The sequence below is a fragment of the Emydura macquarii genome, unplaced genomic scaffold (genome assembly GCF_026122565.2).
Source record: "Emydura macquarii macquarii isolate MOO-44397 ecotype Brisbane River unplaced genomic scaffold, CSIRO-AGI_Emac_v2 contig_1045, whole genome shotgun sequence".
Taxonomy (NCBI): Eukaryota; Metazoa; Chordata; order Testudines; family Chelidae; genus Emydura; species Emydura macquarii.
Window position 1 is genome coordinate 9,066,704 of NW_027131182.1, and position 13,481 is coordinate 9,080,184.

At 40.9% G+C, this 13,481-nt stretch overlaps 1 protein-coding gene across 4 annotated transcripts in view; it reads left to right on the top strand.

Annotated features, from left to right (window-relative positions):
• WDR7 (WD repeat domain 7) overlaps positions 1-13,481 on the top strand; it is a 347,323-nt gene that overhangs the window by 213,064 nt on the left and 120,778 nt on the right. For all 4 annotated transcript variants that reach the window (XM_067545438.1, XM_067545439.1, XM_067545440.1 and 1 more), the window contains one exon: positions 1,917-2,138. In XM_067545438.1, coding sequence (XP_067401539.1) covers positions 1,917-2,138 — 222 coding nt within the window. The remainder of the gene's footprint in view (positions 1-1,916; positions 2,139-13,481) is intronic.

The following is a 13,481-nucleotide window of genomic DNA, read 5'->3' on the forward strand; positions in this document are numbered from 1 at the left end:
GAATAGAGCTTTCCTTTGAACTATTGTTATGGAGCATGCTTCTTGCTGGGTCTGGGGGAGGGGAGCATGGTTTGCTTCCTGTTCCAAGTATGCTATATGAAACATATAAAAGGATAATATATTTATATATGGAAAGCTCAGGTACCATTTGTGTGTTGTATAGCATAATTGTGTGTGTGTGTGTGTGTGTGAGAGAGAAATAAGTTATAAACAATGAAAATGTTTAAGTATCACTTTGTCTGGTTATAGTCCATTTTCATCCTTCTTTCTGGGAAGGCAGTGACTATTGATTTTTCCCCCTTAGCATTGTTAAGACTTTAGATTCTTCCCCCTCCCCACCCTCCTTTGGTTGGCATATCACAGTCATAGCTACAGCATCATTTCCTGAATGAGACTGTATTCTAATAGGGATTCTTATACTAGCTTTCTTTTTTAAGTAATATTTACTTTTCTGTAAGTACAGAAGTATAAAATTCACTAGAAAAACTGTAAACACAGTTAGACCCTCATTAATTCACGCACTTCATAATTCAAACCCAATAATTCTCACAGAATACCAGGTGGTGTCTTCCAACTTCTCAACAAAGATTTAACAGCAAAGTGCTGTAGGGAGCTAAGACTTCATTACTTTTGCAAAATATATGCCAGTGAATTTGCTAGTGTACTCTGAGTTATTATTATAAGTATATCTAAGCTATAGTTGTCAAAATATATGAAGAAAGTGTATTTTATGATGCAGTATCTTTTGGAGGTGTTTTTTTAATTTTGATTACTCACTAAATCTGAAAAAGGTTCTATTGGATTATTAATAACTATATTTGAAACTTTGCAATAAGTCTTTTCCCCTAATTTTTGGCAAGCTCATTAATTAGTATTGTAATTAGTATCATGAGATAGAAAATGATTTGTACAGTGCCACGTACTTTTGTGGTGGGTTAAAAGTAATCGTCAAAAGAAGAAGATGGTCACTTAAATAACAGGCAGCTTCTTATAACATGAAAAATATATGTATTTTAAAAAGTCTATTTCCTAGAATATTTCTATGAGGATAATGTGTTTGTCTTAGATCACATTAATACTGATGTAAATAAGAATCAAGACCAGAATTCACCTTCCAGGAAAATACTGTTGATTTAATAACTGCAGAATCCTCGGAGTCTTTCTTTTCTTTTCAGTGAACAAACCTGTAGGAACTATGAAATTAGAACAGCTTTTCCTTTGAGAACTTTTCTGTGGGTGACACTGAAGATTGAGGAAGGGGCAAGTCATACTTAAACTTTTAGCCTGGACTGGGGACTTTGAGGCCTGGTCTACATTGCCAACGGCCGTTGACGGGAGATACGCAAGCTACGTAGTGTAGCTTACATATTTCCCATTGACTTACTAACTTTCAATTACCATGGCATCTCTCTGCGCCAACGGGAAATGCCCTCCGGTCGATGCAGCCTTACGTTTTTCGTGGGGGTGGATTTACGGCGTTGACCAGAGAGCACTTTGGGATCGATTGAGCGGGTCTTCGCTGCCCACTTAATCGATCCCATGGATTTGATCCTGCAGCGCCAGCACAACCCCAGCAGTGTAAACATAACCTGAGAGATGAAATGGAACCAGGTCCAATCACCTAGGATATGGAGCCAGACAATTTTTACTGTAGGAGGAAGTAAGCATAGCAAACAAGTGCCTTGAGATTGAAAAGTGGCCAGTTTTGTCCTCCCATTTGACTTTTGATATATATTTGATGTTTTCTGACAACTCTTGATAACATTTCCCCAGTAATATATGTTCAAGTAGCTGAAAGGGATAGTTTTGTTATAAATATAAAAAATTCTCCTAAATGTGTAAAATTTGATTGGAATGGCCTTCCACTTCTAAAATTGCTGACCTCTGATCCTAATGCTCTTTATTTTACATTGCAGGTTGTCTGTCTGGTCTCCCACAGATGAAAAAAATATCTACATCTTATGAAGAGAGACGGAAGCAAGCCACTGCTATTGTCTTACTAGGAGTGATTGGAGCAGAATTTGGAGCTGAAATTGAACCTCCAAAACTGTTGACCAGACCACGCAGTTCCAGTCAAATTCCTGAGGGATTTGGCTTAACCAGTGGGGGATCAAACTATTCCTTGGCAAGACATACTTGTAAGTATTCTATGTCATGTCCTCCAGTGCTATTTTTTAACCATATCATAACTATTAAGTAGTTTTTGTTTCAATATTCCTTGTTCACTAATAATCTCATTTTCATAGACTAAGGAAAAAGAAACAATTTTGAGCACTTGGATTGTCAACATACTAATATGAAGTTATCAGGAAATTATTTCTGAAATATGTAGCTGAACCATATATTAAGTTTATGAATATATGGTGGGATTTTCAAAAGCACTTAAGGGAGTTAGGCTCCTACCTCCCATTAAGTCATTTGAATACTTTTAACGTTAGATTTGTAATGGGAATTGGTTGCCTAACTCCTTTAGGTGCTTTGAAAAATTCCATCTATCAACTAGATAGTGTAGATTTATAAGCAACCAGTAGTGCATGTATGCATGCCACTGCTTCTGCTCAAAAATACCTTTTTGGCTTCATGGGAAAAGTACTGGGTTAGGAACCAGGAGAACATGTGTTCTGGTCCCACCTCTTCCACTGAATGGCCTGAGTTCTTGGTACTGCACAACTCTTGGTGTTGAGCAAGATCTCCTACACCTACCCAAGGGCTGGCAAGTATAATTTAATTCCTTTCCCCATACTTTCTGAATGAGAATCAGATAAGTCCCTTGTGATCATATCTGGCAGAGCTGAAAATAGAACTGAAGTCTCTCATACGATAGAACAAAGAATTTGGCAAGGTTACTGAAAATTTAATGGATTTTAAGATCCAATAATATCTGTGCTGTTCTACCATATTGAACCCTTCCCAGTAGGGTTCAGAAGTGGACATGGCCCTGCTGGTGCTGATGGACCTATCCTGAATATAGACAAGCCTTTATGCTTATACTGTTATCTGCAGCTATCAGGGCAGTGACTGATCATTTGATGCTAACACTCATGAGAACCTAATAGGAGCAAATGTAGCAGCAGTACATTGTGTGCATTCACTTATCTTGGACAGGTTTCTGAGGCTGTGGTACTTCTGACCAAAATCTTATCATGTGAAGTCCAGAAAGGCTTAGAGTTCTCACCCCTCTTCAACATCTATATTGGACTACTCACAGAGATTATGAGGCACAATGGTACCACCAGTATCTGGATAAGAAGAATAATTTATAGTAATTATAATTTATAGAGCATGAAAATATCGCTTCTCCTGCACAAGTGCAACAGCTACAAGTTGACCCCATACCTGGAAAAAATAAGCAAATGGATGTAAAGCAGTCTAACACTTGACTCAAACCCAGTCCAGGAGAGATAGAAATGGTGATGTAGGGAAAGGTGAAAGCATTATACTGAGCTTTCCAGTGCTCTAACCATACCATTGGCTCAGCCTGACAAACTACAGTCAGTCAAAGTGGCACACAGCCTCAAGCTCATGCTAGACTTCTCATTGCTCCTGAATGTATGGTATAACCACAGTGGTGGAGTTGTACTCTCTTTGGTGTTCAGCTATCTAGGAAACTGTCCTCACAGATGGGATTCTGGTTGCAAAGATCCATGCATTTGTGACCTTCTGGCTACCCTTTCGCAATGTTTTGCACCAAAAAATGAAAGTGCTGACCCTGGACAGGCTCCAATTAGTTCATAATGCAGCATCCTGCCTGCTTAAGAGTAGAGATCACCAACGCTTTTTCTACTGTAGCATATCTGAAGATATGCTGTTTTCTCTTCATTTCTTACACTCTTAGTTGTTCTCCTTTACAGGCTAAAGTATCAGGTGCATACATGAGATTAAACAGGAAAGTCCTGTTTGTTAAGAAAAGATGTGTATAATAGCTTCCCCCTCCCTCACCCCCCAAAACCTAATTCTGATTTCTGCCTAGGTAGTTTAGTATCAAGCTTGTTTTCAAAGAGATTGTATAAATCAGTTGTTTTCCTTATTAAGTACCATGAATTCTCCTAAGATGCAGGAAAATTATTATCTTACTTTAGTATCCAAAAGCCCATTCTTCTAGGTGCGCTATAAGTCAAAGGTACAGAAGGAAAAGCCACCACGTGGCTGCTGAAAAAGAAGGGAAATGCCTGTTGAGAGTACACATGCACTCAGCAAAGTATAGAAACCTGAAAAACATAGAAGATTTTTCAGTTGGTCATGCTGTGGTTCTAAATTAAACCCTATTTTTGAGAAAATAAAAAAAAAAAAAAAATCACTCTTCTTTGAAATGACATCTTCATATTCTTACTTCTGGAATTCAGCCTCTCCAGCACGGCTATGTGTCAGGGACCTTCTAGAAAAGCAGTATGTAAGTGTCCTCTCACACAGCCCTCAGTGTTCAAAACTAAGATTATAAATCATACATTCCCCAGCTTCCTCATTTCTTTCCTTTCCATGGCTACTTGCAGATGTGTGTACCTTTGCTCCATAACAAAGACAGATTTTATCCAAACACAAACACACACACACACACCCCCCCCCATTTAACTTTTAGTTTAGATAGGTCATTTCTGATTGCTGCATAGTTTAGATTCCTGAGCCATATCCATCTTGGTTCAGAGACATGTCTTCTTGAAAAGACCTAGGGAAAAAGACAAATTTGGTGCTTCATAGTACTCAATCTGCCTGGAAATGATCCCATGATAATTGTTCAGCATGCTGAGCTGTTACACTTTAATCCCAAGAGGCATGCTCACCTCCAGCTCTAGGCTTTCCTCATAAGACTGAGTTTGACCTTTGGATTCATCCCTTGCTTCATTTATGTGCAGAGACAAAATAGGCCTTAATTGTTTTCAGAGATCCCCTGAAGTAGAAAAAGGATCTTTCAGAGCTGAGTCTGGTTCCATTTATCAGGCTCTATGTAGGTAGAACACTTTGTGCCCAGTTTTGGGATGAAGCTGGTGCTGCAGCGATGATCTCTGTCTTCTGTGTCTGTCAGTGAAGTGCATCTTCCAAGTTAGAACTAGCTGGTGCTACTGGTGCAGCTTCCTTTCATTGGAAAAAACCTCTTTATAAGTGGACTGTTGCTAATGCTGAGCTTCCTGACGATTCCACAGTCTTAGTTAGTCCTGATTGTTTATGGAGGCTTCAGTTTTGGTCTCCTCTGCTCTCAAGTATATGGGTAAGCTGCCTTCCCAGAAGAGACAGAACAAATATCTCCACGGATCCAGGGTGGATCAGACATCTTACTTCTGGCTTTCTCTATTGTGAAGGTATCTTTTAGTATTTTTTGTTCTAACATGCTATCAGGCTCTCCTTCTACATTCCCTTTATTTAAGGATAGTGCCAATCTCTGCGTGCAGGCACACTTCCATTTTCTGCACAGTGCCCATATTTCAGTGGAAGGATCCAGTGGAGGTCTTTCAGAAGAGTCACCTACATTTCCTTATTTGGAGTTGAATGGACTTGAAAGTCCACGTTAACCAGACCTTGAGTCATGGGACTGGTGGTTCTGGGAGCTTATGTTCCATCTCATATTCCACAAAGAGCTTCTCCAGGGCTTCTGAGTACCTTTAAGGTATTTTTGTACAGACCCCTTTCTTTTGTCTTCTTTCCTTCTTTCTTTTTAAATAATAAATAATGGCCATATTGATAAGGACCTCCCTCAACTTCTTGATGGTCATCGGACCATAATAAGCCAGCTTAGAAACCTGATCCTTTATTTCCCTCTTCTGCATCTCCCAAAAGAGCCAATGTGTTATCTCCATGACTTCCTCCCTTATTGCGAAATCTGTCCTCTTTCCCCACCTCTGGAGAACATTGATGATGAGTTGGATGAGGAGGAAGTGAAGAGTGATATCAACCAATCCTTGGCTACTGACCAAGAAGCTCTCCATCTAAAAGTTATGTACTGCTGCCCATCACCATAATATCTGAGTGCTCTCCAGGTAAAATCAATAATACCACCCCAGTAGGCTACCTGGTGTCTTTGACTGTGGTAAAAACTCTGCTTCAGATATTTTTTGGTTGGTTGGTTGGTTTTGTATGTTTTTTATTTTGCTTGATTTGTTTGTTTTGGATTTGTATTTTACTTGTGGAGGTGGGAGAGTGAGAGGCTAGATTGAAGGTGCTTAAATAGATGGGAATATCAGTACTATGAGTGTCATTTTTGCTATGATGGAAAGGTTTTTTCAGAAGAGAAAGGTTTTGCAAAATTTCCGTAAGACTCTGGATTTGCTCAGTCTCTCTGGAAATCTGTTCCATAGCTGGATCCCCTCAAATGAGAATGCACTCTCGCACTTTGTCCTGGGCTTTGCCTGTATTGTCCAATGGGAATAAAGTTTTCTTGCCAATTCATGGGTTGAAATTTGGTCTTTAATATAGCTGGGGTTTGATCTACAACAGCTTTGAAAATTAGGACCAAGGCCTTAATTTGACATCTGAAACTGTCTGGGGCCAGTGGAAGGAGTTATGCATGGGACTGATATGCTCATGACAAGTTAGACTTGGACAAGGAGAAGCAGACATATGTATTCTATACCAGTTGAAGCCTCTGCATTGTCTTTATGCTCACGTTCCAACACCATAAATTAAAATAATCAAGTTTAGAGGTTGGATCATTGTAGGCAGGTCCTCTTCTAGGAAGAAGGGGTGAAGCTTCTTAGCAAGCTGGAGGTAGAAGAAGGTATTTTTGACACTGGTGCTACCTGGTTATCCAAGTTTAGTTAGGGGTTAAACAGGAGGGTCCTAAGACTTCATGAACAGGGGCTATATGTCCTCAGTGAAAGATGGAGACAGTATCTGTGCTAGTTCTTCCAAGTGTTTTCCCCCTTCCAACTAGCATCACTTAGATTTTTCCTGCATTCAGTTTGAGGCAGCTGCTCTTCATCTATGAGATGATCTCTTGTAGGCATACTAACATCTTAATATTTGCATCAGTGGCAAGTGAGATAGATATATAGTTGATTGTCATCTGTGTTTTGTTAACAACTGGGCCTGAGGCATCTCATTATCTCAGTAGCCTCAAGTACATATTAAAAAGAAGGGTTAGTATGGGCTCTGGGGTCCCCAGGTGAGGAGCTCTCTAAATTCTGCTGAAGAGGAATGACTGGAACCACTGCTGTTTCATGTAAGTGGGTTAGCAGTACCTTGTGGTCTGCTTTGTCAAAAGCTGCAGAGAGGTCTGGCAATATAAGCATATTGAATATTGAAGTATGCATACTTTATTTTTCAAGGAGTTTGGTAGTAGTAGTTTTCCTGAAGGAGGCATTAATAATTCCCCTTGAAAGGAGGCATAGTTGTTTTTTGCTGGCTTTCATACACAAGGAGCAGCATGTCTCCATTTCACAGGTTGTGACTCTAATATTTTCCAGGGCTTCATCCAGTTTGATGGAGTCAAATCCTGGCAGGGATATTAGGTTGGACAAGACTGCCTTGTCATGAATAGAATTTTCTTTTCTTAAGATCAGCCATGTATGTATAAAACTATCAGCAAAGTACACTGGCCATTCTTCATAGTAATCAGTGTTTGGGCTATGTAGTCAGGGTTGGTTAGCCGGTTCACTATGCAGAATGTGATTCTGCTGCCTTAAGTGTAGAAGATCAGAAACCTCCTTTTACTTCATTTACTGCAGTGGTGTGGTCTTATAAGAATTGTTTGATGTTGGTGACTGGATTTGGAATGTGTTTTGCTCCTTTGGGGTTCTAACTTTCTGCCCATGAACTTCATCTGTGAATCATGGTGATCTTTTGCCTAAGGTGAGTGGACAGATTGTGGCCAATGTATTAGTGGTAGAGGACATCAGGTGATTGTCTAAGCTGCAGAGTCTTCTGCTTTTCCTGTTGATAAATCATGTCTGCATCTCCCCTTGTGGTGACCATAGGCAGTTTCAGGAGTTGGGATGACAGAGTGCTTTGACCTGGAGATTATCACTAAGAAAAGATTCATTACTTAAATGATACATTGGAGGAGAAGGTGAAGGTGACCCATCAGTGAAGTTTTTGGCTGATGCCATACATTCCCCTTAAAAGGGCAGATTGTTAGTACCTGGTTCTGCCACAGCATTCAGTATTTCTTTACACCTAACTCCCATTTTGCTGGTTGTATTTATGGCCAGTGACACATCTAAGGGCTCTAGAGTTGGTTTCTCTGCTCCATGCAACAAAGAGGCTAGAGAGACTGACTTTGTTGTAGGTCAGAAAGGTGATCTTGGGCACATTGGGAATCTGTGTAACCAATTAATAAGTCATGATAGTCTAATATCAGTTCCAGCTTTGGGACCTGTGACTTTCTTTTCTTGATCATCTCCTTGAGAAGCAGAAGAAGATGCCAAAAGTATTGCCATTTAGATTTTCTAGGCATGCTCTCTGTGCTTCACATGATTCATCAGAGAAGTTGGCAAGAGCTATGGTGTTTGGCATCACTCTACACAGGTGGGGTTGGTTTATGTCCACAACCTCTTCTAATCCTTTTGATATCAAGGGTTTATTAGCAGAACAATGGAATCTTAGGAGAAGATGAAATTATCTTAGGGTCTGGTTGAAGTGGATTTTGCACAGAAGATCAGTTGGGAGGTGGTGGGGTCAGGGTCAGAGGTAACTTTACACCACCTCTGTGCTCCCCTGGGAATTCCAGAAGCTAGTTCTGCCCTTGGTTTCTTCTGTAGTTTGTAGTTCCTTGCACTCCCCATGTGGCACTAATAGCAGCTAGGGATTATCAGAGTGCAGTGCACTCCGGCCACTTCCCTTCCCCAGGATACCTCTTATGCCAGTGGTAGTATATTGGTGGCTATGCTGGCTCTCAGCTAGCCTGGGGTTCTGTACTAAAGATGTCCTTAGCTGGCCTCTTGTGCCACGTAGGGCTGCTTTGGACTGCAAGCACTTCGTTTTAAGGCAGCAAGTAGCAACCTTTTCACTGCTGAGGATCTGACCCTAGATTTACAGCAGAATCCCTAGTGTTGACTCCTCCTACTCAGAGAAGGAGGTATCCAGCTTCTTTGTTTTAATTCCAGAAATAATACCTTTCATCAGACTCCTTTTACTCTATGTCAAGAAGCCTCAATTGCATCAGTGACAGAAGAGAGAGGATAAATTGAGGTTAGATTCTACTGCTCTTTCTTCCTCAGCACTCACCTAGCCTGAAATTTGCTGGGTTGCCTTAGAGACCAGTTCCCAGTCTGCATTTTCCTTTCCTTTTCCCCATCCATCTCCATTCTTCTCTACCCTTTGGAACCTATCCAGTTGTAGGATAAGATTAATGCATACACCCAACTTTTGGAAGAGCGCTTTTTATTCCACCTGTTGCTGAAGACATTTTTAATTGCAGTTTCTTCTGCTAGAAGAGTAGGGCAAGTTTCAGGTTTTGATGGACGATCCTTCCTTCCCCATATTCTACAAATTGTCCTTTCTCTTTACACACGTTTACCTAAAGTAGAGCCTGAATTCTACCTAAATAAAATAGCAAAACTCTTATTTTTCTTTCCAAAAACCTCATTCTCATGGGAAATACTTTTTTAAGTATTAGGTGGCTTTGCTTTTTTGTTTGGGTAGAACAAAAGCATTTGGGAGTGTGCCTAAACTTCTTGTAGCCTTTAAGGATCTATCCAAGGCAAGAACCATTTCCACTCAGCACCAATCAGAGTTGATTAGATTGTGCAATCAGACTGTGTTATGCTGAAACAAAGATGCCAGTACCTGAGAATGATGGTGCTTGCTCTATTAGGCAGGGCTAAGATGACAATGACGGCCTTGCTCTGTAACATTTTCACTGTAGAAGGACCTATGGAATAGGCCACACAGCTGCATTGGTAGGAAGTCCACAGACTCCTCAATGTGTCAGCATCTTTAGAAGCTGCATTTCTTATGATTTCCTCCTTTAATTTGACTGTCATATTAGTTGTTTAATACCCACAGACTGGTCCTTGCAGGGCATCAGGCTCAGCCTTTGCCTGTGACAGAGCAACAATCCCCAACCAGTTCAGCCTTGACTGTGATGGAGCTGCTACCTTCCCTCTCCCCCTCCCTCCGCCCCTCCCCACACACACACAGCTGATCCTGATCCACTAGGGATAAAATGGCCCTGTTTAATTATTAGACTCAGCTGGGAAAGGGTCATGGGATGCCTGCAAAGGGCTGTGAGAGCTTAACTGGGAGAAGAGAAGCTGCAAGAAGGCAGTTCGCTATGCTGTTAGGCCTTGGAGAAAGGTAACTCCCACGCAGATAGCCTGGAGGATGATTGAGGAGGGTTGCAGGAGGAAGACTGGCTTCTGTGACTAGCCCTGGAAGACGAAAGACTCCCAGAGAAAAGTTTTGATAGTCAGTGATCTGTAGGAGAGTGAGAAAGAACTGAGCCCAGGAGAGATGGAAGACCCTTTTGTTTAGATTGCACTTGGGATTCTTTCCTAAATTTATTACCAGTGCTAACTATGTGCTGTCTCTCTCTAGAGATTACTACATGTCTGAGATTCTCTGAGTGCGGGGAAGGAAGAAGAAAATGAGGCAGGGTGAATAGTGCCACAGAGAGCCAGAAGGGAGAGCTGCAGAGGCCAGTCCTACTGCAGCCTGGCTAACCTATATATTTTGTATCTCATGGAATATTTTTAGAGAAGTTACATATTGTGAATTTTTCCAAGGTAAAGGAACAAGAAAAGCAATATGTAGCCAAAAGCACAATATTCCCCCTTCCCCCTGAATTCAGAATAACACATTAAATAGTAATTAATTCATTTTGGCAACTTGTTAACTTAATATTGTAGCTTCTTTTTTTAAAAAAAGAGAGTATATCATGATGTACACATTTTAGAAAAAACCCATTAATTGTGATATTTCCACACTGTGAGGATGGAATTCTTTAGAAATTCACATAGTGACCTTGCCTGACATCTCACATTAATTTCTGTTGACCTTACAAATGGTTCATGAGATATTTAATTATAAAATGCCACCCAAAGAATTTCTCATTATAGATTCATCACATCACACCTAAACTGCAGCTTAATGCTATGTTTATAAAGTTAATGGGCTGATAAATCTGGATGACTGTTCTGTCCTGAATATGAAAGTACTCTGCTTCATTGTTAATGTAGTATATTTTTCAAAGCACTGCCAGCAATATAGTTATTAATGATAAGCATTTTGCAGTTTAACTGAGTCAGTGTCATGAATGACAACATATTTGAGGTTTTTGAGATTTTTGTTTTGTTTTGTTTTTGCAGATTATCTTTCAAAGGATAATTTTGGGTTTCCCCTGATATATTAAACAATCTGACAGTCATTCCAACTATTGTTCTGAATGGACCCCCAACACTTCTAAGCTAAACATGAGTGGGGGTCCTATTTTGTAAACATCTTGGGGCTGCCATTTTCCTTTTTTTACACTTTTTAATCTGTAATAGCAGCTGACTCTCTGTCTGTTCTCTGGCCAGGTCACCAAGCAAGTGTTGGAGGGACGCACATGCATGCGTGTGCATGTGTGCAATAAAAAACAAAATAAAACACATGACAAAAATGTTAAGCCTACAAAGTCAAACATTGCAAAAGTTAGGAAAGCCCAATATTAGGTTACCCATGCAACTTTAATTTGATTCCCTTTTGCATTTACATAATGGTACTGTCTTAAAAAGATCCCATACTATATTTCCCCCCAAGACTGTTTCCTCATACAGTGCACAGGACAGATAGTGCTCAGTGAATGAGTAGTTACTCAATATTTTGTTTTATCCTCATCATTCAGCATGTGGCCCCATATCTTATTTACTGTACACCCTTTCTGACACTGTTAGGAATTTTTCTCATGGATGCACACCACAATAGTATCTGAGTGCTTCACAAACAATTAGTTGATCTTTATAACATCCTCTCAGGTTAGGTGGTATTATCATCCTCGTTTACAGATGAGGAAAGGAGGCACAGAGATATTAATGTGCAAAATGTCCATTAATTTTTGGGTGCCCAGTTTGAGATAGCTAGGGCCTGATGTTTCATAGTATTGAGCCTTATATAGCTCTTCAAAGCTTATATACCTTCAAAGCATAGCTCTCTTGTAGCACTTCTGTAAATCAGACCTCAAGTGTCAACTAGGGCTAAAAGTGAACACCAGTTTAAGGTATGTCTACACTGAAGACTTACTGTGTTAGTATGTGTGCTGTTGCCCAAACCCCTCTATCATCAACACACAGAATAGTTAAATGTATGTGTACTTTGAACCCAAGCTCAGTTCTCCAGGGTGACATTCAGCAGCTTTAACCATAAAGCCATTCTTCCTTTTCCTGAAGTCCCATCTCATTGAAAACACACACTTCAACTACTGCAACCAATGAGGTGAGGGTCCTACAAACAACAGCCTCAGGCACTATACAACCCTAATTGCTTTCCAGTGCACTGCCCAGCCTGTGAAAAAGATAGTACGTGACCTCGTAATTAGACTGTCATATAATGGAAATGTGCATGGAGGCCAAATTAAGGTTGCATAGAGACCCATTTTATCAGTTCTTCTTTGAGTGCTTTCTCATGTCCATTCCATGTCAGGTGTGTATGCATGTATGGTTGCTGGAGATTTTCCTCTAGTGGTATCCATAGGGCTGACTCTAGTGCCTTCCGGAGCCGCGCGTGTATGTGCCGGTATAAGGCTCACCACCGGCCTCTCGTCCCTTCTTACTGCCCATAACGGTTGCTGAAACATCTTTTTTCTTTCTTAGTTTGAGCAAGGCTTCTGCCTTTAGTGGTTTTTCATAGTTGTGTATCATAGATATTAGTGTACATAGTTGTTAGTTAGTGCTAGGTCCCGTTAATCGAGGGACTTCACGCCCAGGGGCCAGCATGCTCCTGTCTCCGGGTTTCAAACCCTATGCCTCCTGCAGGAAGCACATCCCCATGAGCAATCCACACACTGCCTGCCTGAAGTGTCTTTTGGAGTCTCACAAAAGAGACAGGTGCCACATCTGCTGGGAGTTCAAACCTTGAATGAGGAAAGAGTGGGACATAAGACTCAAGACAATCCTGATGGAAGCTGCCCTCAGGCTTGTCTCAGAGCCTAGCCACTCTGGTTCAGCTCCAACTATGTTGGCATTGATGAGAAGTGCCTGCTCACTGAGTGGACACAGCGTGGGCTCCTTCTCAGATGCCTTTCTGATCTCATGGTCACGTAATCTTCTGTATGCCTTCCCTGCAATTCATCTGGTTCACAAGGTCCCCCTAAAGATCAGACAGGACAAGGCAAAGACCATCCTCATAGCACCTGCATGGCCACGCCAGCATTGGTTTCACATGTTGCTGGACCTTTCGGTAGGAGAACCCCTCATGCTTCCACTCCACCCAGATATGATTTCACAAGTCCATGCCAGGTTGCTTCACCTGAACCTCACCTCCCTACATCTAACAGCCTGGTTGCTGCCTGGTTTAAACCCTGAAGAACAAGCCTGCTTAGAACAGGTTTGGCAGATCTTGCTAGGTAGTAGAAATCT